The following is a 26,255-nucleotide window of genomic DNA, read 5'->3' on the forward strand; positions in this document are numbered from 1 at the left end:
GTAAGCTCTCATGAAGTATATCTATTTTTCAAAAGGATACATGACATCAAACTCAGAAAACCTGTAAGCTGTTTTGTTCCTGGTTTTATAATTTATTACACACATATATACAGTAAGTTGCATAGAGTTTTCAGATAAGTAATTGGAAAAGAATTTCAATACTTTCAAAGTTCATGAAAAGTGTTGGAAATCGGTGTCTGTTAGCTACAGATATAGTACGAGCTGCAGCAGTGCAAGCTTCTTGATTCTATCATACCTATGTCTTTCAACCCTGATCTACAGGGAGCCCAAGGTGCAATACGTTAGGTCTGTGCATAACACTATTTAATCTTTGGTCTCTGTTGAGATTTCCAGACACAGTGCCATTTAGTGCCAATTGTTATGGAGTTTTTTATTATATGCTCACCTGTCCACTAAGAACTGTCCAAATTATTTCACATTAACCACTGAATTACCATCAGGCAGGAGCAGCTTGCAGCAACTGCCAGGGAGCGCCAGATTAAAACCAGTCAAACAGATGAGAGAAATTTTTTTCTTACCACATCATTTGGTTTACACTGAAGATGTTTAAACTTGTCTTACTAAGATACCGAAATACAGCCCATTTATTGGCAGAAAACCATTCTAATTTTCAACAAAACAAAATAAAATGAAACAAAGGAGAATAAGACATTCCTACCTATTCCAATGAAGACTGCTTTGTAGCCATCTTCCTTCAAGGTGTTGATTGTCATTCCTTCTATTCCAAGGCCTTTACTACAAACTATCTAAAATAAAATATTATAAAGATGTATTAAGTAATTTGAATTTGATAATTTAAAATTGGTTTAATTTCTGTCATGTTCCTCTTACTGGCATCTCAAAAAGTTTCATAATGATCAATTAATCAAATAAATAAAATATTTTTTTTGGAGCTAGACTTACAGGGCCAGATCCTCAGGTCTGACCAAAATCAGGTAGGGAGCATAAAATGGCTTAAAGACACCTTTGTATTCCCCTGATAGTGGGGGACAGCTGAGGGTCTATTTTGTTCCTGGCATAACCGCAGCCAGCAACAAGCAAAGAAACAGAAAAAAGAAAAGAAATAAAAAACCTGTGCATGGAACACAACAGCACAGCAAAACCAGCAGTTTTAAATTGTTGTATTTTGATACTGGTTTGGTAATGAAATATCCCCACATGAAACTCAGGATTTAAGAAACCTAATCTGGGAGCAAGGCACCAGTCTAGGGAATGTGTGGTAAATGGAACAATCATCCAGCACATTAATCAGGAAAAAGTCTTTGGGGTTACTGTGAAAAAAAACATTGATGCCACCAGTCTATTGCATAGAAGTAAAGAAAAAAGAAGCAAACAAGATACTAGATAGGATTAACAGCATGTCAGAACATCAAACAAATAAGGTGATCCTACGTGCAATACTAGTCACTGTACCAAGGGAAGGGTAATATAGCCTCACTGAGGATGCAGCAAAAATTAAACTAATTTAAGATTCTGTAACTGGACCTTTTACACCAAGGAGCCCCACTCAAATCAATGGTGCTGTCTGTGGGCATAAGGGCCCACCGATGCAGATTCAATCATGGGAACGGGGCTTAAAACAACATTAGGTTTGACGAATCTTTATTCTGTGGAAAGATTAAGGGGCCCGGTACTTACTCTCAAGGAAAAAGATAACAATTCAAGGGAACCTAATACAGATTTTCAAAATTATTTAACATAAGAACAGCCATATTGGGTCAGGCCAAAGGTCCATCCATCCCAGTATCCTGTCTTCTGACAGTGGCTAATGCCAAGTGCTTCAGAAGGAATGAACAGAACAGGCAATCATCAAGTGATCCATCCCCTGTCGCCTATTCCCAGCTTCTGGCAAACAGAGACTAGGGTCACCATTCCTGCTCATCCTGGCTAATAGCCATTGATGGACCTATTCTCCATGAATTTATCTAGCTCTTTTTTTGAACCCTGTTATAGTCTTGGCCTTCACAACATCCTCTGGCAAAGAGTTCCACAGGTTGACTGTGTGTTGTGTGAAAAAATACTTCCTTTTGTTTTAAACCTGCTGCCTGTTAATTTCATTTGGTGACTCCTAGTTCTTCTGCTATAAGAAGGAATAAATAACACTTCCTTATTTACTTTCTCCACACCAGTCATGATTTTATAGACCTCTATCATATTCCCCTTTAGTCATCTCTTTTCCAAGCTGGAAAGTCCCAGTCTTATTAATATCTTCTCATACGGAAGCTGTTCCATACCCCTAGTCATTTTTGTTGCCCTTTTCTGAACCTTATCCAAGTCCAGTATATCTTTTTTGAGATGGGGCGACCATATCTGCATGCACTATTCAAGATGTAGGCATATCCTGGATTTATATAGAGGCAATATTATATTTTCTGTCTTATTATCTATCCCTTTCTTAATGATTCCCAATATTCTGTTCGCTTTTTTGACTGCCGCTGCACACTGAGTGGATGTTTTCAGAGAACTAACCACAATGACTCCAAGATCTCTCTTTAGACCCCATCATTTTATATGTATAGTTGGGATTATGTTTTCCAATGTGCATTACTTTGCATTTATCAACACTGAACTTCATCTGCCATTTTGTTCCCCAGTCACCCAGTTTTGTGAGATCCCTTTGTAGCGCTTCACAGTCTGCTTTGGACTTAACTATCTTGAGAAGTTTTGTATTATCTACAAATTTTGAATAGGACTTGTCCCAGTATAGACCTCTGGAGGATACCACTATTTACTTCTCTCCATTCCTACCCTTTGTTTCCTATCTTTTAACCAGTTAAGAATGGAATTAATAATTCGGGTTTGTAATTTCATTTATTTAATCGTATTTCTTCTAAATGATCAATGGTGCTCAGAGCCACTCATTTCATTGGCTGAAATGAATCAAAATATGTAAAAAATAGGAATAAATGCAGATGAATTTATTTCACTGGTAGTAATTTCAAAAAAAGTAATAAATAAAAACAACAAGCACTTATAAAACACTGCTCATTGTTAGATCTCAAAGAATTTTACAAAGGATAAGAATCATGTTCCCCATTTTCCAGCTGAGGAAACTGAGGCTCAAAATGGGGAAGTCATTTGTTCAAGGTCACACACCAAGTCCTTAGCAAAACCATGATTAGCAACCAAGCCTCCTTATTCCTGTTCCTATGCTCCGTACAATGGACCATGCAGCCTGAGGAGCATGATCTAAAACTTATCTTAAAACAAAACAAACGGGTTTTGAAGCAAAGAGAACAAATGAGCTCAAGAGAATCCTAAGAATCCTAGGCTTGTTTCTGGAGAAGACAGTGGACTGAGGGATTGATTTGTCAGCTATACTGGTATAAATCCATTGAAATCAGCAGAATTAGTTTGGATTTATACCAGGAGAAATAAGGGCAAAATCTGGCCCTTTTGTTTTTTAAAAAATGCTAGAGTGTTTAGGTCTCCATTGCAAATGGCATAACAGGGCTCGTGCAGCCTTCATTGTGCTGTGCTAGTGAGCACTTCAGTACAGAACCTCTGAGGGGGACTGCATCTCCATGTATGCTGTGGAAGGGTACGTCTACACTACGGGATTATTCCGAATTTACATAAACCGGTTTAGTAAAACAGATTGTATAAAATCGAGTGCACGCGGCCACACTAAGCAGATTAATTCGGTGGTGTGCGTCCACGGTCTGAGGCTAGCGTCGATTTCTGGAGCGTTGCACTGTGGGTAGCTATTCCGCAGCTATCCCATAGTTCCCGCAGTCTCCCCCGCCCCTTGGAATTCTGGGTTGAGATCCCAGTGCCTGATGGGGCAAAAATCATTGTCGCGGGTGGTTCTGGGTACAGCCTCACCCCTCCCTCCCGAAAGCAGCAGACAACCGTTTCGTGCCTTTTTTGCTTTGTGAACTGTGCAGACGCCATAAAACAGCAAGCATGGACCCTGCTCAACTCAATACTGCAATCGTGGATGTTTTAAACACCTCGCGCACTCTCGTGCAGTATATGGTGAACCAGGACCTTCAAACCCAGGCGAGGAGGAGTCGGATACGGCAGTGTGGTGATGACAGTGATGAGGACGTGGACACAGAATTCTCTCAAACCGCGGGCCCCTGCGCTTTGGAGATCCTGATGTTAATGGGGCTGATTCTATCCATTGAACGCCGATTTTGGGCCCGGGAAACAAGCACAGACTGGTGGGACTGCATTGTGTTGCAGGTGTGGGATGATTCGCAGTGGCTGCGAAACTTTCGCATGCGTAAGGGCACTTTCATGGAACTTTGTGACTTGCTTTCCCCTGTCCTGAAACACCATAATACCAAGATGAGAGCAGCCCTCACAGTGGAGAAGCGAGTGGCAATAGCCCTCTGGAAGCTTGCAACGCCAGACAGCTACCGGTCAGTCGGGAATCAATTTGGAGTTGGAAAATCTACTGTGGGGGCTGCTGTGATGCAAGTAGCCAAAGCAATCACTAAGCTGCTGCTACGAAAGGTTGTGACTCTGGGAAACGTGCAGGCCATAGTGGATGGCTTTGCTGCAATGGGATTCCCTAACTATGGGGGGGCAATAGATAGAACCCATATCCCTATCTTGGCACCGGAGCACCAGGGCACCCAGTACGTAAACCGGAAGGGGTACTGTTCAATGGTGCTGCAAGCACTGGTGGATCACAAGGGACGTTTCACCAACATCCACGTGGGATGGCCAGGGAGGGTTCATGACGCTCACGTCTTCAGAAGCACTACTCTGTTTAAACGGCTGCAGCAAGGGACTTACTTCCCAGACCAGAAAATAACAGTTGGGGATGTTGAAATGCCTGTCGTTATCCTGGGGGACCCAGCCTACCCCTTGATGCCATGGCTCATGAAGCCATACACAGGCAGCCTGGACAGTGGTCAGGAGCTGTTCAACTACAGGCTGAGCAAGTGCAGAATGGTGGTAGAATGTGCATTTGGCCGTTTAATGTGTGCCAGCGCGCCTTTACTGACTTGCTCAGATCTCAGCCAAACCAATGTCCCCTTTGTTATTGCTGCTTGCTGTGTTCTCCACAATCTCTGTGAGAGTAAGGGGGAGACCTTTATGGCGGGGTGGGAGGCTGAGGCAAATCACCTGGCCGCTGATTACGCGCAGCCAGACACCAGGGAGATTAGAAGAGCACACCAGGAAGCGGTGCGCATCAGAGAAGCTTTGAAAACGAGCTTCATCACTGGCCAGGGTACGGTGTGACTGCTGTGTTTGTTGATGAACACCCACCCCCCTTGATTGACTCATTCCCTGTAAGCAACTCACCCTCCCCCTTCGAGTACAGCTTACTTATGCAAATAAAGTCACTATAGTTTAAAAATCATGTGTTCTTTATTAATTCATTATAAAAAGAGAGAGAGAACTGAGGGTGTGGTTTGAGAGGAGGATAGGAGGGATGGAGAAGCCCACTAAAAAAATTTCACAGTAATGACAGCCTTCTGGTTGGGCTGTCCACGGGGGTGGAGTGGGCGGGTGCACGGAGCCTCTCCCCACGCGTTCTTACACGTCTGGGTGAGGAGGATGTGGAACATGGTGAGGGTGGTTATACAGGGGCTGCAGCGGCACTCTGTGATCCTGCTGCCATTCCTGAAGCTCCACCAGACGCCGGAGCATGTCAGTTTGATCACGCAGCAGCCCCAGAGTTGCATCCTGCCACCACTGATCATCCTGCCGCCACCTCTCATCTCGGGTGTCCCTCCTGTCCTCACGTTTACTGGCATCTTTCCTGTAATTTGATACCACCTCCTTCCACTCATTCAGATGAGCTCTTTCCTTGCGGGTAACTTCCATAATATCCGAGAACATTTCATCTCGCGTCTTCTTTTTCCTCCGCCTTATCTGAGCTAGACTTTGGGATGGAGTAGGGAGGCTTGAAAAATTTGCAGCTGCATGAGGGAGAGAAGTATTTAAAAAGATACATTTTACAGAACAATGGTTATACTCTCTCAGTGAACAGCACTATTCACCTTACATAGCACATGTGATTTCACTACAAGGTCGCATTTTTCATCTTAATACTGAGTGCCTGCAGCTCTGGTGTTACAGATGTCACAGACACAGGTCCGGGCATCAGAATTCACCTTGCATGTGGCCATGGTAAGCCACTGTCTTTCGGCTCCTGCAGTGATTTACCCCTCCCCCCAACGCATGGCTGATACCATGCAAGCTCACTGCTAATCACCACCCTTCCCCCCTCGCCCCCACTGCGTGGCTGTTAGCTGGGAAGATCCCCGCTGACCAAACGCGAAAAAGATCATCGGTATTTCACTCCTCCCGTCCCCCAGCTTGGCTACGTGCAGGAAAGGATTTTTTTTTAAGCTGCTGCAGTCCACGAACCCAGTAGGAAAATGGCCATCTCTGTGTCCCCTTAATTAAATTCCTGATTTTCAACCAGGTTACCCTGAACGATATCACTTTGCTGAGGATAACACAGCGAGATAAAGAACGGATGCTTCTTGAATGCCAGCAATCACCGGGACCATACGCAGCTATGCTTTGCCATGCAATGATACCTGATTACTTGCTACATGCAGGGCGTGGTAAAGTGTCCTACCATGGTGGACGGAACAAGGCTGCCTTGCCCAGAAACCTTCTGCAAAGGCTTCTGGAGTACCTCCAGGAGCGCTTCATCGAGATGTCCCTGGAGGATTTCCACTCAATCCCCAGACATGATGATAAACTTTTCTAAGTAACTATACTGTCTGCGAATGCATCCCAAGTCCTCAGGGAAAATCAATCATTAAAAAACGCTTGCTTAAAAAACAATGCTTGATATTTGTAAAGGTACACTCACCAGAGCTCCCTTCCATGGCGTCATTGGCTTGGGAGGGCAGGGAGGGTAATTCCGTCTGGGTCAGAAAAAGCTCCTGGCTGTTGGGGCTACCGGAGTGCTGTGTGCTCTCTGCAAGCTCGTCGTCCTCTTCCTCCTCCTCATCTTCCACGTCCGCATAATCCTCAGCCATGGCAGAGATTACAACCCCCACCTCGGAATCCACGGACAGGGGTGGGGTAGTTGTGGCGCAGCCCCCTAAAATTGCATGCAGCTCAGCGTAGAAGCGGCATGTTTTTGGCCCTGCACCGGACCTTCCGTTGGCTTCTTTGGTTTTCTGGTAGGCTTGTCTGAGCTCCTTAACTTTCACTCTGCACTGCACTGAGTCCCTGCTGTGGCCTTTATCCGTCATAGACTTTGAAATTCTTTCAAATACTTTTTCATTTCGTCTTTTGGAACGCAGTTCTGTTAGCACTGAATCTTCTCTCCATATAGCAATCAGATCCAGTACCTCCCGTGCAGTCCATGCTGGAGCTCTTTTTCGATTCTCAGGAGACTGCATTGTTATCTGTGCAGATGAGCTGTGTGTGGTCACCTGTGCTGATGAGCTCTCCACGCTGGGGAAGCAGGAAATGAATTTCAAAAGTTCGCGGGGCTTTTCCTGTGTATCTGGCCAGTGCATCAGAGTTCAGAATGCTGTCCAGAGCGGTCACAGTGGTGCACTGTGGGATACTGCCCGGAAGCCAATACCGTCGATTTGCGGCCACACTAACCCTATTCCGATATGTTAATCCCGATGTTAGCGCTACTCCTCTCGTCGGGGAGGAGTACAGAAACTGATTTAAGGAGCCCTTTATATCGATATAAAGGGCCTCTTAGTGTGGATGGGTGCGGCGTTAAATCGGTTTAACACTCCTAAAATCGGTTTAAACGCGTAGTGTAGACCAGGCCGAAGATATCTGTGTGTCAGAGCTCACAAGTAAATGCACACAACACAGGTCAAAATGGGCATATCAGGGCAGAAGCTAGAGGATCTGCACAGAGCATGAACACGCAAAGGAAAATCAGATCTAAGAGGAGAGCAGCAGGCTCAAATGAGCAGCTGCCCTAGACCTTACTTCCTTTTTGGTAGTTAGTATTTCCTATTCTAGCTCTCTCAAATTTCCAGTCCTTCATTCAGGACAATCCATAATATTAGTTTGTTGTGTGTCAAACTGTATTTCCCTATTCACATGTTTTTGCCCACTTTTCATGGCCTTCATCAGTGCAACAAAACTTATATTGAATCTAATGGCTAGAGTCTCTAGTGCAGGGGTAGGCAACCTGCGGCATGTGAGCTGATTTTCAGTGGCACTCACACTGCCCGGGTCCTGGCCACAGGTCCGGGGGGCTCTGCATTTTCATTTAATTTTAAATGAAGCTTCTTAAACATTTTAAAAACCTTATTTACTTTACATACAACAATAGTTTAGTTATATATTATAGACTTATAGAAAGAGACCTTCTAAAAACGTTAAAATGTATTACCGGCACACAAAACCTTAAATTAGAGTGAATAAATGAAAACTCGGCACACCACTTCTGAAAGGTTGCCGACCCCTGCTCTAGTGTCTGTCTATTATATTGTCTTCATTTAAGATTTAAATATTTCCATGTGGCCTTTCAGGTTAAAACAGTCAGCTTGGCCCTCCAGGGTGAACTTAGCTTAAAAAGGAAAGGAAGAATTGTAAATACATGCATGATTGTTCATTTTCATTGTTACTCCTATACTTGTGATTGTCCACTGTATAAATGCTTCTTCTAATGCTGCCTCTCTCACTCTTATTGAATTTATCTGTATTCCCTTTTAGAAATTTATGAAGATGTGTTTTCCCCATCCCTGAAAAAATGGAGGATGGAAAATGTAATATATTTTATTTAAGGACTGGCCCTTTCTTATTTTCTCCTTTTATAGATTAGATATAATTTATATTATCAAATGCTAAAGCTGTGTGTAGTTGTGATCCTTTTGACTATAGACTGCATATTCAATGGGTACAAAAGACCATCTATGAATTATTATACATTTTTATTCTAATATGTACATATATTATGAAAACTTAATAATGCAATTTAAACTTCACAACTAATTTTATGTGAGGATTTACAATCCCTTAAGGCCCAGTCCTGTAACCTTTAGCTATCTGAGTAATTCCTACCGAAGTCAACAGAATTACTAACATCAATCAATAATACTTAGCATTTATACATTATAGCACTTTTCATCAAAGATCTCAAAATGGCTTACACAAAGGTAGGTAAGATACTCCCATTTTACAGAGGCACAAAGCTGAGGTACTTAGTTAAGTGGTTTGCCCAATGTCACATAGCTAATCAATGGCCTGCTTGAGAATAGACTCTAGGGTAAAATTCTGTGCTGCGCATCTAAGTGGCACAGCACAGAACTCACACCTCAGGAGAAGGGAGTGGCCATGTTAACTTTAAGCTCTCAATTTTGTACCGCTCCAAAACTTCTGGAGCAGCAGAAAGCCTTGGGGGCTGGTCTAAATTTTGCAGCCTGTTGTCAGCTGCTTATGAGCCACAGAACTGTCTGAACTCTCTGTAATGCTACATTCTGTGACCCCCTCCCTCACATGCCTGATGCCTTCAGATTTGCCTCTAGCATGCCCTCTATGTCACAGCTTGTGAGGGAATGCTCAGAAGGCAGCCTTACTGGTATCTTCCACAGTCCTGAACCAGGGTAATCTTCACTTGACAAGATCTGTGGCTTTTATGCTATGTCTACACTGCAGCTGGAGGCATGCCTCATAATCCAGATAGACAGACGTGCTAGCTCTCCTTGACCTAACACACTAAAAATAGCAGCATGAACATTGCTGCAAGGATAGCAGCATGGACTAGCCACCTGAGTACAATCCATCTGATCCCCAGGTATTCTTACTACGCTACTCAAAATGGAGCTAGCATGGGTCTGTCTACACAAACTGGGAGGCATGCTCCCAGCCATAGTGTAGATTAACCTTACAGGCCCTTTATACTGCTCCAGGCCTTTTACTGAGCATAGAGTGTTGAAGGGGGGTGAGGATCTCACCCTAGGTCTCATGATTCCCAGTCTGCTGCTCTATCCACTGGACCAAGATAAAAGACTGTGAGTAAAGATTACTCATATGATTCTTATATGACCTTAATCAGTTAAAAAGTTATTATCTAGTCTTCTGTGTTAGGGGTTGATTCTGAAATATGTTCCACACACATAACTTCTATTAAAATGAGCGGAAGTTATACACACTAAATACATCTCTACAGCAAGCACTGAATGAACAATAAAACATTCCTATTATCTAAAAATAATCAAGAAGTGTTTGTTTAATAAAATACAGCCAATGGAAAACTATTGCTTTCCAAGAAGTTGAATTACTGTTATTGTTTAGAACAGATCATGTCACTACTTTGTTAATTTAATGCATGTAATAAGTAAAATAAACATCAATGTGAGATTGCATTACAAGCCATTAAAAGAAAACTGGGATGGAGAGAGACGTGTCAAATACGAATGTATTAAGTAGTACCAAACATGCATGAAAACAACTTGATTAAAGAAATCAAATCATTCCAATAGTTACATTGAACCCCTAAAGCAATTTAGGAATTTGTTTCTTACAGACAATTAATCACATGCAGGCATGCCAGATGAGAACTATTGATTGCCCTTTTCCAAACTAGTGGCATTCAGACAGCAGACAGACAAATGCCCTGAGCAAGAGGAAGCATCTTCCTGCCTCTGCCTAGTATAAGTTTTAATTGTTCTTCACTAATGTGCATGACATTTTGCTGTTAATCTTTGACAGAGCTCTTGCTCCTTTTTCTTTGAGCTATACATAGGCAGATTATAGTTTTCATTACCTTCACTCCAAGGTCCTTCATAAGCTCAGCTTCAAAATTCACTACATCATATGGCAACCGGAATTGAGGGATTTCAGACGTACTAGAAAAAACAAAAGACTGTGAAACAATTGACAGCTATTAAAGAGCCAGGACTTTTCAGTTACTAAACTTTAAACACATACAGTACAAATCTTGTGAATTTTGTGTCTGTACAAAGATGATTTTCAAGTATTTAACAGAACTGTGAAGGAACATGACTCATTTAATTAAACAGATTTAGTATTGAGAAACCAAAATCATCCACCTCAAAATAGGAAACAAAAAAGTGTTTTATTTTTTTATCCTTTTTTACATAAGCCCTTTTACTTGTTAACAAGGATTCTAAATACTGTTTAACTTTGTCCAGTGCTGTTTATTGCATATCTCTGTTAACCAGGAACTACAACCAGTTTGATAAAGAAACTAAGAGGTTGATCAGTTTCTCAGAGAATCACAACTACATTCCTACACCTTCTACAGTAACAATATCTAAAAAGAACTCCTTTTGCTTTTTATAAAGGTTAAAAACATCAATGTCGCAACAGGTTGTAACTATCAATGGCTAATCCTTCTCTATATTAACAAACACGTTCTATACTGAATGTGCCCACCTAACAGAGAGAGATTCCAGCCACAGATGATGAAGTTACCCAATAATTAATAGTCAAACTTCCATTTTTTTTAAGTTGGATGTCTAAATTATTTTCTAGTCAATGCTGGGCACATTTCACCCTCCTGTTATATTCTACAATTTCCCTTACATTCTACTACAATATACAAAGTCAGTAATTTGAAATAGGGTCTTATTCCGGACTCAAGATTACTGTTTAAATTAATGTATATTCTTACTTTGTTCTTTTTTTCTTGAGGGTGGGGGGCAATGAGGGTGTTGAAGTCTTCTTCAGTGTCCCAATACCACAGATTTACTGCTCCAGGAGTATTAATATATAGGGCCAGATCCTAAGCTAGTATAAATCAGTGCTGACTTCGATGGGACTATCCCAATTTATAATCAGAACAGTCTGGCCCATTAAGTCTAGTGAAGGCCATTTTAAATGTCCTCATTCAATAAAGAGAAAATGATACAACATCCAGAAGGTAAAAGACACTCCTAAAGCTTCTGGAAACCTAATCTCTTGCCAAAATTAATATAGTTATAATTTCTGTAACAAAGCCCTGGGACAGAGAGATTTGTAGTAGCTCCATTTTACATGTTATTATTGACCACTCCAACACCTTTACATCTAACTTTGACACACTGGCAGGTTTCATTTATTTTAAGGCTTGTCAACCATAAATACATAGCAAAAAAGTTGACTTTACTACTTTCTTTAATACGTAGTTTCAAATACTGACCATCTTGGTGCTCTTCTGCTCAGCATGTAACTAAAAGCATTCTATATTTCAAACATAATGTATGTGTCATGACAATGCAACTTTCATGTCACAATAAGAAAAGAGTGAGCCAAGACAAAGGATAATGGAATAAAGATTCAATAAAGAAATCCATTAAAATAACAAAATCTTATTTCTCAACCCATAAATATATTTGTTGAAGGCCTTTCATTTTCTCAAATATGAGATGGGCCCAGTATACCACTGGCAGTATTCAGTAGCTGTCCCTAGTCCCAAGAATATTTTCCTTAATTCTTTCAAAAAGGAGCATGCTTGTGTGTGAGAGCGCGTGTGAGAAAGAGAGAGAGATCAATACTGTTGCATTCTGATGTTATAGAAATTGGAATAATCTGCTGTCTTTCTCCAAGGTAAATATTCTTCAAACTAGGTATAATCCTGATATACATGGGAAGAACAACATGCTCAGAAAAAAAAAAGCCTAAAAAAGCACCAACATTGCATCTATAAGCAATTGATTCCAAATACAAAACTAATTTGGCCTTTTTAGCTATTTTGAATTATTTACAAAGTCACTTAAAAAAGAATCAGGGGCAGCTGAACTTGTTAAAAAAATATTAGCAAGGTACTAGAAAAATGAGGAGTCCTTGTGGCACCTTAGAGAGTAACAAATTTATTTGGGCATAAGATTTCGTGGGCTAAAAATCACTTCATCAGATGCATGGAGTGAAAAATACAGTAAGCAGTAGATATATATTACAGCACATGAAAAGATGGGAGTTGCCTTACCAAGTGGGAGGTTAGTACTAACAAAGCCAATGCAATCAAGGAGGACATCACCTATTCCCAACAGTTGACAAGAAGGTGTGAGTATCAGTAGAGGGAAAATTACTTTTTGTAGTGACCCATCAACTCCCTGTCTTTATTCAGGCCTAATTTGAGCAAGGTACTGTGGCCCCAGTTATGACAGCTCTCAGATTAATTTCCCTTCTAAACCAATGTCAAAGTGAGAGCAAAAGTAGTCAAGGCCATGTTCTGTCTTTATTCTAGATGTGGAACTCCCATTAAATGTCAGTGGGTGTTTTGCACAAAGAATGAGAGTAAAGCATTGCCATTATTTAGGGCTGCTACTAACCTTGTGAACTTCCAGAATGGAAAGTAGGAAAGAAGATCACAGACCGCATGGGAATGGGTGACTCCTGAAGTAAGGCCTTTTGGAAGGTGACAAGGTGACTGAATTAAATTTAAATTTAATTCAGGTAGAAATTTAATGAACGGGCAAAAAGTAAAGTTCACATTGCTCAGATTACATATGCATTGATATATATTTCATGTAATTGAAGGGTTCCTTTAAATTAATAACAAAGTTGCAGCATTGAGCACAAAGTAGGTGTGAATTGTCAACAGGATAAAGTGATAGTGTACGAAACAGCATTTTTAAAAAAAGTGACTAAATTGACTTTCAATAAAATGTTTTTAAAAACCAATACATGCTACTTCATTAAGTGAGTAGATACGTCTTGCACAAAATTTGCAATCCCCTATGGCAGTCGATGTTAGTAAAATGAGTCTGTGTGGTGAAGTGTCTATAACACAATCAGCTAAATTAACACTTTTGATAATTAGGCAGAACAGTTTTGAACCTAAATGGAAGTCATCAGCTCTACTTTTCTAGCATTGCTTAACTCTCTGTAACCTCCAGGGATTAAGTATTTGACATTGAGGATCAAATTCATTACTGGTGTCAACTCCATTAACTTCAGTGGTGTTGCACCAGGGACAGACTTGGTTCTTCTTTTTTACACTTCACTTTGATTGTTTTAAATGTGTGATATTTTATTTGTGTGTTGACATTACATTTACGCAGTATTCAAATTCTAAAATATATTAACACACATTTAGAGGTGCCACCAGTCTTGGAAGACATAATCACAATTACAGTAATAGTGGGAGAAATTCATCCCTCAGTGCAGAGGACCTGTTACCGTACTTTCTGTGTGGTGATGGTGTAAGTGATGTTCTAGTGGTGCAGAGAGATTGCAGTGCTGCCCTGCACCCTGACTGAAGAAATGGATTCTATCCTTCTATTGTATAGTTACCTGCAAAAATCCCATTTACTCAGGCTTTGTAAATGGCTGTGGAAATCAGGTGTGAATTTCACCCTTACAGAATGATTTATCGAAGTTGTAAACACAGGTTTCACTCCAACTGTATGTGATGATTGCTTTGTGTTTATTTTCATGTATACTTGCATAGGGAACTTCATAAAACCATTCTAAATGTAGACATTTGTACCACATTAAAAAGGCTTTTAAATTATGTTAAACAAATCTATTAATTATTGCACATGGTAGAGCTAGAGCAACAGCAATTCATCATCCTTTAAATATAACTTTTGGATTTAGGGGAAGGTATTCATTACTAGAGTTTCTAAAGGATTCATCTGCTAATACCTGTGAATACTGCAGCTTTATATTTTATAGAGCAGACTAAAAGTGGGTAGAGAACATTCATTCTGTATTTCACAGAATCACCACACAGAATTGGCTACTCATGGCTGTCAGAGGTAACAAAAGATAATTTGTGTCCTGGATTACCTCTGAAATGAAAAGAGATGTGACATTAGTCTTTTTAAAATATGTAGACATAGTGGGACTGATTCTTTGCTCTTTCAACTGGTGTAATGGCGTGAGGGATCAGCCCATTTAGCATGTGACATTCCAATATGTTAAAAGTCTTGAAACACTGTACATTGTTGTTTATTAATGCAATAAATGAGCCATTAAAATAGTTAATGTTCGGTCATTTAGAACCAAAATTAAAAAAAAAAATGTATAGCCACTTTTTGTGCATGCTTCTCTAGAACCTGAGCAAAGCCTCACATAAATGTACAGCTCAAGGATTTGCATACACAGATACAGATGTGATTGTCCAACCTCAACTGGCAAAAGCGTGTATGCCCTTTTGAGAAGGCAGATCTCAGTTCCAATTCTTTTCATATTTCCATGGCTAAATGAAAAAGCTGCAGATGTGAAAACTATGTTTCCCTTCATAGAAGTCATATATTAGTCTACTTTTTAACATAATTTGGTTCCTTACAGTCACTGAACTTGAATGGGAATTTTCAAACAAATGTGCAACTAAGGACAATATTTAACATGGATCAGGAAGGTTGGTTGTTGGGTTTTTTTTAAGTGAATCTTTAAAATTTGTCATTATCTCCCCTCATTATATGCGTCCCACAACCACAGGAAACACCCATTTGCCCAGTTTTTACCTTAAGCCACCAATGTATTCCTGTTTTTCAAATATGGTGATGTCTGAGTAACCTAATCGAGCCAAAAAAGAAGCACAACTTATACTTGCAGGCCCAGCACCAAAGAGAGCTATCTTTGCATGGTAGGCTTCAGGTATCTCTGCTGGGGGAGGTAAGGAGGGGCTTCTAATCTGAGGAATATTCATAGCTTTGAACACCTGAAAAGAAATACATTTAAGAAGTTAAATACTGTACAATGACAATCCCAGTATTGAAACTTTACTATAAATGGCTTTAAAATACTGATCACAATGTAATTTTCTGCTATAATTATTACTTTTTTTATTTCAGTCCATTAAAATAGACTACCATTATATAAATGCATACAAATATTCATTTGGGTCCAGGGAAAGAGATTTCTAATGGAAAATCTTCCATTGCACAGCATATAGACTGCTCCTCTCATCCCCAATTTACCAGTCAATCCTGCCTGGCTGAAAAGTTACTCCCTTAGCTCCCTTCACCCTTTGTGCACCAGTACAGCTCAGAGCAGGATTTAGTTATTAAAAACTATATCAATATGGCAAACACAATTGCAGAATGTTTTATAATAATCTCCCATGACTCCCCATCCCATGTATCCTTTCATTTTACAGCAGCATTGTGTTCTCAGTTTTAGTTTCTTTAGGGGTTCTTTTTGGTCTTTACAAAGCTACTAATGTGGGGTGAGATTCTCAGATGGTATAAACCATCAGAGCTCCATTGGCACATTAAAAGGACGAAAGCACATGACCATAAAAGGAGACATTAGTGGAGAAATTAGCAATATGTCAAACATACTCAAGCATCACCACTTATTTTTCCTTTCATAATATCAAACTTATAATAGTAATAAATAGTGATCCTAGAAATCCATTTGCCATAGAAGAAATGCAGAATTTGCAATTTTACAGAAAATCTTTAGTTTTTACATTTTGTGAAAAAAATAAAAAAAAGATACAGTGGAACCCCAGGCCACTGGTGCACACACAGGAATATGGGGATGCTTCAGCCTTGGGCAGAGGAGCTCCCACTATCACATTTCATTTTAATAGCAGAAAAACATAGATTTTTATGGGTTTTAGTGGAGAATTTTGGTTTTTTTGATCATGGAAAACTAGGATTCCTGGTAATGAGGTACCATGCTTGGAATATTTCTTTATTTCATTTCTCGGGGGATCAAATCACTTGACCTTCAACCTGATGCTTTATACTTCCACCAAAGTCATTCAACAATAGAAACTAAAACACTTGGAATTACTCTGCTTGCACAAGTAAATAGAAAGTAGGGGAGCCCAAGGTAGTAATATAGTGTGCACAATTAAATATAGCCTGCATTGATGAAAAGCATGAACAGAGTCCCAAAGTTACTTTAGGATTGAGATTTATGGGAAACAAAGTTCAGGGATGGATAAAATCCCCATCTCAGAAGAACACTGAAAAAAAAAAAAAAGATGTGGAGCCCCTTACTGGGTGCCTCCTTCAAAACAGGTTCAGATTAGCCTTATTGTTAAAGAAAAATGTTTTTGTGATTAATGCAATAGCTGGAAACTCAAGATCTGTCTCTGCCACAGATTTTCTGTGTGTCTCTTGGGCAAGTCACATAGGTCCACATTTCAAAGGTATTTAGATGTCTAAAGAAGTAGACAGGCATCTAGTGGTGTTTTCGAAAGCTCCTAAGCACTTAAATTCTATTGATTTTAATTGGAGTTAGGTGCTTTTGAAAATCCCACATGGTTCTTATCTGCTTCTTTAGGTACCTAAAGAACTCTAAAAATGTAGCCTTCAGAGCCAGATTTTCAATGATGATCAGTGATTTTGGGTGCCCCAATTTGGGGTCTCTAATTTGGAACAACTTAAATGGGCCTGATTTTGAGAGCTCAGGTGATAATTTTCTCTAATATTTTTATTAATCCTATGTCGACTTCAGTTTCCCTCCATACTTTGTATTGCTACCCAGTGGGGGAGGGAGGGGGACATTCAGTCTGCTGTTGGGGTAGCACAGGAGACATGAGGGTGTATGTTGCCTTGCTGTTTGAGGAGCAGCAAATGGTTGTTAAGGAACTGTCTGGAACCTGCTGAAAGAGACTCATATCAATGCAGAATCCGAAAGAGACAATGGGAAGCACCAATGACTAAATCATTCACACCTAGCTATCAATGACCAAGAGGAAGGAGGTTAATCCCTCCCCCCCCCACACATACACACCTATCAGCAGGGAAGCAGAGCAGAAATCACCTTGAGAACAAAGAGCAGAGAGATGATTGGCAATGGGAAAGGAGTGGACTTCTGTAAGAGGCTGGCTGCTTTCACCTGAGACTGACAAAAGGGTCAGAGAGAGACTGAAGTGGTAATGGAGCCCATTACAAGTTGAGAGAGACAGAAACAATATTAGAATGGGAGTACTTGTGGCACCTTAGAGACTAACAAATTTATTTGAGCATAAGCTTTTGTGGGCTACAGCCCACTTCATCAGATGCACAAAATGGAACATATAGTAAGAAGATGTATATACACACAGAGAACATGTTTCATAAAATGGAACATATAGTAAGAAGATGTATATACATACAGAGAACATGTTTCATAGAATGGAACACATAGTAAGAAGCTATATATGTTCTCTGTATGTATATATAACTTCTTACTATATGTTCCATTTTGTGCATCTGATGAAGTGGGCTGTAGCCCACAAAAGCTTACGCTCAAATAAATTTGTTAGTCTCTAAGGTGCCACAAGTACTTCTGTTCTTTTTGCGGATACAGACTAACATGACTGCTACTCAGAAACGATATTGGAGTCCATTACAGCTCAGTTGGTGGATGGCTCTGGCTTGGCCAGATGGACTATGTCTTAACCTTCATTTCCATATGCTAATATAAGGACTTTCCAATGCTGTGTTCCATTTGACTTATAAACCCTATTGTTTTGAAAACACTGCCTGGTGTCTCTGCAAATATGCTAAGGTGCATTAGTCCCTGAAGAGTGTATAAGCCTATGAGGAGGAGCCTATCTCACTTGGACTCACTGGGCAGAGCTCAGTGTAAAGCAGGAGTGCTTGAGCCCAGAGGCTCAGTCTCTGAGGTCGGGAGGCAGTGTGGCCTATCCTAAAGAAAGACTGGGGTCCCTTGGGTGACTGGCAGACTGATGGGGTTCCCGTTTAAAAGCTGGGCCATAGCTCTGATTCTGGGGTCTATGACAAAGCCACTAGCTGTTATAACTGAAAATATAACTTAGGCAGTTATTTCTTTACAATGAAAAACATCACAAAGTTTGTTCACGCTTTGCATTTTTAAACAACAGTTTAAATCAGATACAGAGACAGATTCCAGATTCATTGGACCAGATTCTGCCTGGCCCTTGCATGACCACAGAGTGTAACAGCAGGAAGAAGGACCCTCTCTGCCTTCTATGGACTGTGTAAGTACAGGACAGAACTGCAGCCTCTAAGCATTTTCCATGTAGAATCCCACCCTTGTTAGCTAGTACAAAAGGGGGAAGGAAGTTATGGCTCCATTTAATCTCTGGCACTTTGGGGGCATTGTAGATCCCAGTAGTGTATCTTGGTAACAGCACTGCAGTCTCGTACATTTAAAAGGGGTGAACATTTTGTGCTGCCAATGAAAAATCTCAGTATATCACACTAGAGAGAGCCCTGGGAATCACTCTGCCTCTCAAAGGTAAAGCACCTTTCAGTATTTCTCAGGGGCAGTACAGTGCTATGTAACTCCCAATGCATGGCTGCACCCTACAGGCACCATCTAGCCCTTTATAAATGTATACTGTTAATAAACTCATTACCATAATTGTGGGTGACATCTAGCACACTCTCCTCAGAAATGGGAAGTGCATATTCTTTTCAAGTTAAACTTTGGCACAATAAACTTATGAACTGAAATTTTCATTTATGGCTTGAATAAATGTTCATTTTCTTCACACTGACTTGAAAACTCTCAGCTAGGTAAACCAATGATTAAAAACCAAAATTTTTTACCAGCCTTTGTAAATTGGCATTGCATTTTAACTAACTGCAAGAAGCAAGAGATAGATAATTGTTTAAAAAAGAATCATTTATATCTGACAACTCATACAATATGGGAGGGTTTAATGTGGTTATTAATGGATTTCACAGGCTGAAAAGCTTACATTGTACTGTGAAACTAGACTGTGATAACTAAAATGGAATAGGATTTTTTTTAAATGTTTCCTTTGTTAAATTCATATAGAAGGAGGTAGCAGTTTTTCCATTTTTTACATTTCCATTAGTTTTTTATATATTAAAGGCACATGCACAGTATTAGAATGCTAGTCAGTAATATAAATTATGTACCTAGCATATTTTAATGTATAAATTATGCAGTACATATATACAAATATTATTCAAGTACATTTTCTTTATTTTTAAATACATTGTTCAGCAAATAGGAGCACTAACTGAGATGGTATAGACCTACGTCAGACTCATAATCTAACCAATTGTTATAATAAATGGTGGGGGGGGGAATCAGGTATTACTGCAATGTTAAGGTTGAGAAATCAAGCAATCGTGCAGGAAATTCTAAAAGTTAAGTCTGAATGCTCAGCCTTAATTCTGTCTTCTTGTGCATAGGCTAAACCTGTCTTTATACAGCAGAGCCTGCTATATCTTGCCATCTGGAGTTCAATGGGAGTTTTGCATTTTAAGGCTGTCAAGGCCCATAGTGTGAAAATTGCAAATTGCTTCAGTGCATTTCAAAAGACTTTCACTCATTTTACAGTGAAGTTTCACTACATTATAATTCAAGAGATTAAATTTCACTGGGTTCCACTGTACAAATCCTGTTGGAAGGTAATTATTTCTGCATACCAAGTAAGTGTAAAATACCACCTTACATGTGAATACCATCTCCCCTTCTTCCTCCGCCCTGACTGTGGGCACCTTATAAAGAAATGTTATGAAGACCTTGGCGAAGAGAGGTAAAGTGCAATCCTTAGTAGGACTTTTACCACTCAGGGATTTTCTCTTTCCCTTGTAACCTCTAACAAATGCCATCCTGCTCTCCACACTCCTTATGCATGTTTGTATTTGCATGAAGAATTAAAACACTCCTCCCACCCCCTTCTTTAATGCATTTCAACCATAGGTCTTGGTCTTCTGTTCCTACAGAAAACTCTGATCCTCCATTGCCTCAAATGAGAAAAAGCACTTACCCAAGGTTACACAGTAGGTCTGCTGCAAGGCCAGGATAAGAATTCAGGTCCTGATTCCCAGTCCAGCATCCTAACCGCTAGGCCATATTGCCTCCTTATCCATATATTTTAAAAGAGCCACACTTCAACCCCAGGTTCTCTTCATGCATTACTTTTGTGTATATGCAAAAGGTTGTGAACCAATTCTCTAATGTGCTTTTCAATTTGAGTTTTCTGAGTTTGTCCAATTGTCCTGTTCTTTCTTCTCCTTTTCACCATTTTCTCCCCCGCCCTCAAGAAAGGGTGAAATCATCCACATATTTTCCCTTTCAAAATCTCCATTTCAGCCTCACCTCAAGGGCTCTATCCATTTCTGCCCATGATCTTGTCATATCTAGTGCCACAATGCTTTGGAGGTGGGACTTTAAATTTGCCAGAGAGGTGGCCTTGGTGTAAGGGATGTAGCTTTTGCTATCCATTTCCACATGCTCAGTAGTGATTTACTAGACTTTCCACAAAGTTTCCATCTTCATTGGGCATTTTCCAGCCCAAGGCTGCAGGAGGGCTGAGCAGGATTTTATCCCATGTTTATTTCCCCTCCCTGCTGTTCCTCACAACTTCTTGTCAACTGCTGCAAATGGACCATTTTGATTACCACAACAAAAAAAATTTTTCTCTCCTGCTGGTAATAGCTCACCTTAACTGATCACTTTCGTTAGAGAGTGTATGGTAATACCCATTGTTTCATGTTCTCTGTGTACATATGTATCTTCCTACTGTATTTTCCACTGCATGCATCCAATGAAGTGGGGTGTAGCCCACGAAAGCTTATGCTCAAATAGTTTTGTGAGATTCATTTATAACTCTTTGCAGTCAGCTTTGGACTTAACTATCTTGAGTAATTTTGTATCATTTGCAAATTTTGCCACCTCATTTGCAAATTTTGTTCACCCCTTTTTCCAGATCATTTAGGAATATGTTGAACAGCACTAGTTCCAGTATATATCTTTGGGGAACCCTGCTATTTATCTTTCTCCACTGTGAAACCTGACCATTTAGTCCTATGCTTTGTTTCCTATCTTTTAACCAGTTAATGATCCATGAGAGGACCTTCCTTCTCATTCCATGACCGCCTACTTTGCTTAAAAGTCATTGATGAGGGACCTTGTCAAAGGCTTTCTGAAAGTCCAAGTACACTATATCCACTGGATTCCCATGTCCAAGTTTGCTGATGACCATAAAGAATTCTAATAGATTGGTGAGGCATGATTCTTCTTTAAAAAAAGCTGTGTTGACTCTTCCCCAAGGTATCATGTTCATATGTGTGAGTGACAATTCTTTCCTTACTATAGCTTCATCTAATTTGCCTGGTACTGAAGTTAAATGGTCTGTCATTACTAGGATCACATTTGAAGTCTTTTTTTTTAAAAAATTGTCATCGCTTTAGCTCAGGGGTTGGCAACCTACAGCACGAATGCCAAACACGGCACACAAGCTGATTTTGAGTGGCACGCTGCTGCCTGCCATGGTCCCGGCCCCCAGCCCCACTCAGCCCCCCCGCCCACCGCTCTCCCCTGTGAGGGCAGGAGGCAGAAGCGTGGCCCTGTGGCAGCCAAGCTTCCCTCCTCCCCCGCTTCTTCCCCCAGTGTGCTGCTTTCCTGCCCCTCCTCCTCTCCTTCCCTGCGCCGATCAGCTGATGGCCCTTGCGAGGGGGAGGCGGGAGAGCGGCAGCGTGCTCGCTGCTCCATAGAGGAGGCAGAGAAGAGGTAGGGACGGGGCCTTGGGGAAGGGGGTAGAACAGGGCATATCTCTTCCAGCCACCTTGCCCTGAGCCGTTCAGGGCTGGGAGCACCCCCACAAAACAAGCACCCCAGCCCTCTGCCCTGACCGCCCCCACACACACACCCAACCTTCTGCCCTGCACCCCCACACCTCCCATCCCTCTGCCCTGACCCCTGAACCCCCCACACCCAGCCTTCTTCCCTGACCCCTGAACCCTCCCACACCCAGCCTTCTGCCCTGCACCCCCACAACCCCCATCCCTCTGCCCTGACCTCTGACCCCCTCCCCCCACACACCCAGCCCTCTGCCCTGACCCCGACCCCTCCACCAGGTCTGGGGTCCCGGCTGCTGGCCCCTTGCCAATTGGCGTCCCAGCCGCAGGCCTCGCTCAGCCCGCTACCAGCCTCGGTGAACAGAACCCCAGGCTGGCAGCGAGCTGAGCATGCTGGTGGCGTAAGATCAGCATTTTAATTTAATTTTAAATGAAGCTTCTTAAACATTTTGAAAACCTTTTTTACTTTATATACAACAATAGTGTAGTTATATAATATAGACTTATAGAAAGAGACCTTCTAAAAATGTTAAAATGTATTACTGGCATGCAAAACCTTAAATTAGAGTGAATAAATGAAGACTCGGCACACCACTTCTGAAAGGTTGCCGACCCCTGCTTTAGCTAATTTCTAGTCATCTGGTATAGCAACTGATTTAAGCAACAGGTCATAAACCACAGTTAGCAGTTTCATATTTGTGCTCCTTCAGAACTCTTGGGTGAATACCATCTGGTCCTAGTGACTTACTACTGTTTAAGTCACCATTTTGTTCCAAAAAGTCTCCTCTACAGAGATTTCAAGCTGTGAGAGTTCCCCAAATTTGTCACCTGAAAGGAATGGCTGAGATGTGAGAATCTTCCTCACATCCTCTCCAATGAAGATCGATGCAAAGAATTAATTTAGCTTCTGCACAATGACCTTTTCTTCCTTGAATGCTCCTTTAGCACCTTGATCGTCCAGTGGCCCCTCAAACTGTTAGGCAGGCTTCCTACTTCTGATGTACTTAAGAAAATTGTTGCTGTTAGTTTTTGTGCCTTCTGCAAGTTGCTCTTCAAATTTCTTTTTTGCCTGCCTAATTATACTTTTACACTTGACTTTTACACTTATGTTCCTTTCTGTTTTCCTATTTTTAAAAGATGTCTTTTTGTCTCTAACCGCCTCTTTTACTTTACTTAGCCAAGGTATTTCTTTTTCTGGTCTTCCTCCTGTTTTTTGCTGATGTTTTTTAATTTGGGGTATAACATATAGTTTGAGCCTCCATTATGGTGTTTTTTTAAAAGTTTCCATGTAGCTTGCAGGCATTTCACTCGCTATTGTTCCTTTTAATTTCCATTTAAATAGCTTCCACATTTTTGTAGTTACCCTTTTTGAAATTAAATGCCCCCAAGGATGTTAAATTTAATTACATTATGGTCACTATTACCAGGCAGTTCAGCTATATCTGCCTCTTTTACAAGATCCTGTGTGCCACTTAATACTAAATCAAGAATTGCCTCCCCCCTTGTGGGTTCCAGGACTAGCTGCTCCTTGAAGCAATCATTAATGGTGTCTAGAAATTTTATCTCTGCATCCCATCCTGAGGTGACATGTTCCCAGTCAATAGGGGATAAATGAAATCCCCCATTATTTTTGTTTTTTTTCTGTTTTTATATCCTCTCTAATCTCCCTGAGCATTTCACAGTTACCATCACCATCTTGGTCAAATGGTTGGTAGTATACTCCTACTGCTATACCCTTTTTATTCAAGAATGGAATTTCTAACCATAGAGATTCTATGGTACTGTTTAATTCATTTAATGTTTTAACTTTATTTGACTCTATGTTTTCTTTCACATATAGTGCCACTCCACCACCAGAACAACCTACTCTGTCATCCTATATATTTTGTATGCAGGTGTTACCATGGCCCATTGATTATCATCATTCCACCAGGCACTCAAATTCACCCATCTTAATATTTAGACTTCTTGCAGTTGCTTGCAAGCACTTATAAAATTGATCAATATTTAGTTGGCCGCCTTCATGTGACTATTCATCTTTCATTTGACTGTTCCTCTTCTGCTTCTACCTGTACTTTACCAACTTCTATCCTTTCCTCTTTACTAGGATATACGGCATCCCCTTGAATAAAATCCTCCTGCGGGATGTCTCTGTCCAAATCATGTGCTCATTTCCACCTGGGTTTTCCCCAATCCTTACTTTAAAAACTCCTCTACAAACTTTTTAGTTTTACATGGTTCCCTTTTGGTTTAGGTGGAGCTAGGGTGCCCAGATGTCCTGATTTTATAGGGACAGTTCCAATATTTGGGGCTTTTTTATATATGGGCTCCTATTACCCCATGCCCCATCTCGATTTTTCACATTTGCTATCTGGTCACCGTAGGTGGAGCCCACCCATCCTATACAGGCTATTTCTTTTCTAAAAAGTTCCTGAGTTCCTAATAAAGCTAAATCCCGCCTCTGAACACCATCATATTATCCACACATTGAGACCCTGCAGTTCTGCCTAACTGGCCCTGCATGTGGAACTTGAAGCATCTGAGAGAATGTTACCATAAAGGCCCTGGACTTTAATCTTTTACCTAGCAGCCTCAATTTGTCTTCCAGGACCTTTATCCTATCTTTCCCTATGTCACTGGTACCGTCATGTACCACAACCACTGGCTCCTTCCCAGCATTGCACATAAATAAAATACCCAGCTAGCTTTTAAAAAAAATGGAACCCATACATTCTAACAAAGATTTTACTCTCTATTGTATAACAAAAGAAAACAAGATATGTACAATTCATTTTCTTGAATTTGAAAGCTGGTAAAGTTTCTTAAGGCACCTTAAGAACGACAATATCCTTCAACAACAAAATCTATACAAGTGTGGGATGGGGAAATTAAAGTCAGACCATTCAGTTTTCAGAGTTTATAAATTCTATTGGCTTTACCAAGCCAAGCCCGTAACTCTCTTGTTCTGGAGTTAATTAACTTGATACCTCCTAAAACCGGCTGTTTTCCTTATGTGAGGCCTCCTGGATGATGTGTTGTCCTTAACTGAATCTCTAGAAGCTGAATAAACTGTTTATATCACACCAAGTTCCCAGTGTGATTTTAAAAAGCTAAAGCTACTATAAGCCCTTAGAGCAGTTTAGGGGACCCTATGGTTCAAGTCTTAATGAAATCTACAAAATAAGTCAAATTTAACAATTCTCATTTCAACCACTTCTGAGTTGTCTGAACACCATCTACCTTAGTGGAAAGTATAGAAGATTTTCTTTCTCCCCATGTGTGCATAATTCAAAGATGGCTAAACAATTTTGCTCTAATTTATCTTTGGATTGAGACCAATAATTTGTTTGGGAAAGTTATGGAAAAGTGGGAATAGAATGGAAGATGGATCTCAACATTAAACTACAACTACGGCTCTGATAACTCCTAATATAAAATGATGTATATAATAGACTGGATTCAGAATTGGGAGTCCAGTACACCTACACAGCAATACACCTTCTAGGATGATCAGCAGTCCTATTTAATGACCCACCCTCAATTTCATGACCACCTCTTTAGAAACAAAATAACTGATTCCAAAAATCTGTGCGAAGTAAGGAGGCACTTGAAAGGATTCAGTTGTTAGTAAGTAACCTAAGCTTCAACTTCACCATTGTGTAGTGCACATTTCTGGAGCCCCATATTTAACAAGGAGTGAAGATACCTTGATTAAAAAGTTTTTAAAACTGTGTTTTTTAACACTTCATTAAGAGTAATGTGATGCCAAGCAGCTATTAGAGTAGACTTCAGCTAATTTAGCTTGAAACATTTTAGCACATTTCATATTATTGAATTATTCTAATATTGTTTTGTTAGTAGCTGAAAATAAATATATGTTCCCAGTAATAAAGC

The 26,255-nt window shown here is 40.5% G+C and overlaps 1 protein-coding gene across 2 annotated transcripts in view; it reads right to left on the minus strand.

Moving 5' to 3' along the window:
* Window positions 1-26,255, minus strand: part of DPYD (dihydropyrimidine dehydrogenase) — a 588,030-nt gene that overhangs the window by 336,981 nt on the left and 224,794 nt on the right. For both annotated transcript variants that reach the window (XM_045026686.1, XM_045026687.1), the window contains 3 exons: window positions 15,339-15,535; window positions 10,688-10,769; window positions 680-767 (listed from right to left, as the gene is read on the minus strand). In XM_045026686.1, coding sequence (XP_044882621.1) covers window positions 680-767; window positions 10,688-10,769; window positions 15,339-15,535 — 367 coding nt within the window. The remainder of the gene's footprint in view (window positions 1-679; window positions 768-10,687; window positions 10,770-15,338; window positions 15,536-26,255) is intronic.

The sequence above is a fragment of the Mauremys mutica genome, chromosome 8 (genome assembly GCF_020497125.1).
Source record: "Mauremys mutica isolate MM-2020 ecotype Southern chromosome 8, ASM2049712v1, whole genome shotgun sequence".
NCBI lineage: Eukaryota > Metazoa > Chordata > Testudines > Geoemydidae > Mauremys > Mauremys mutica.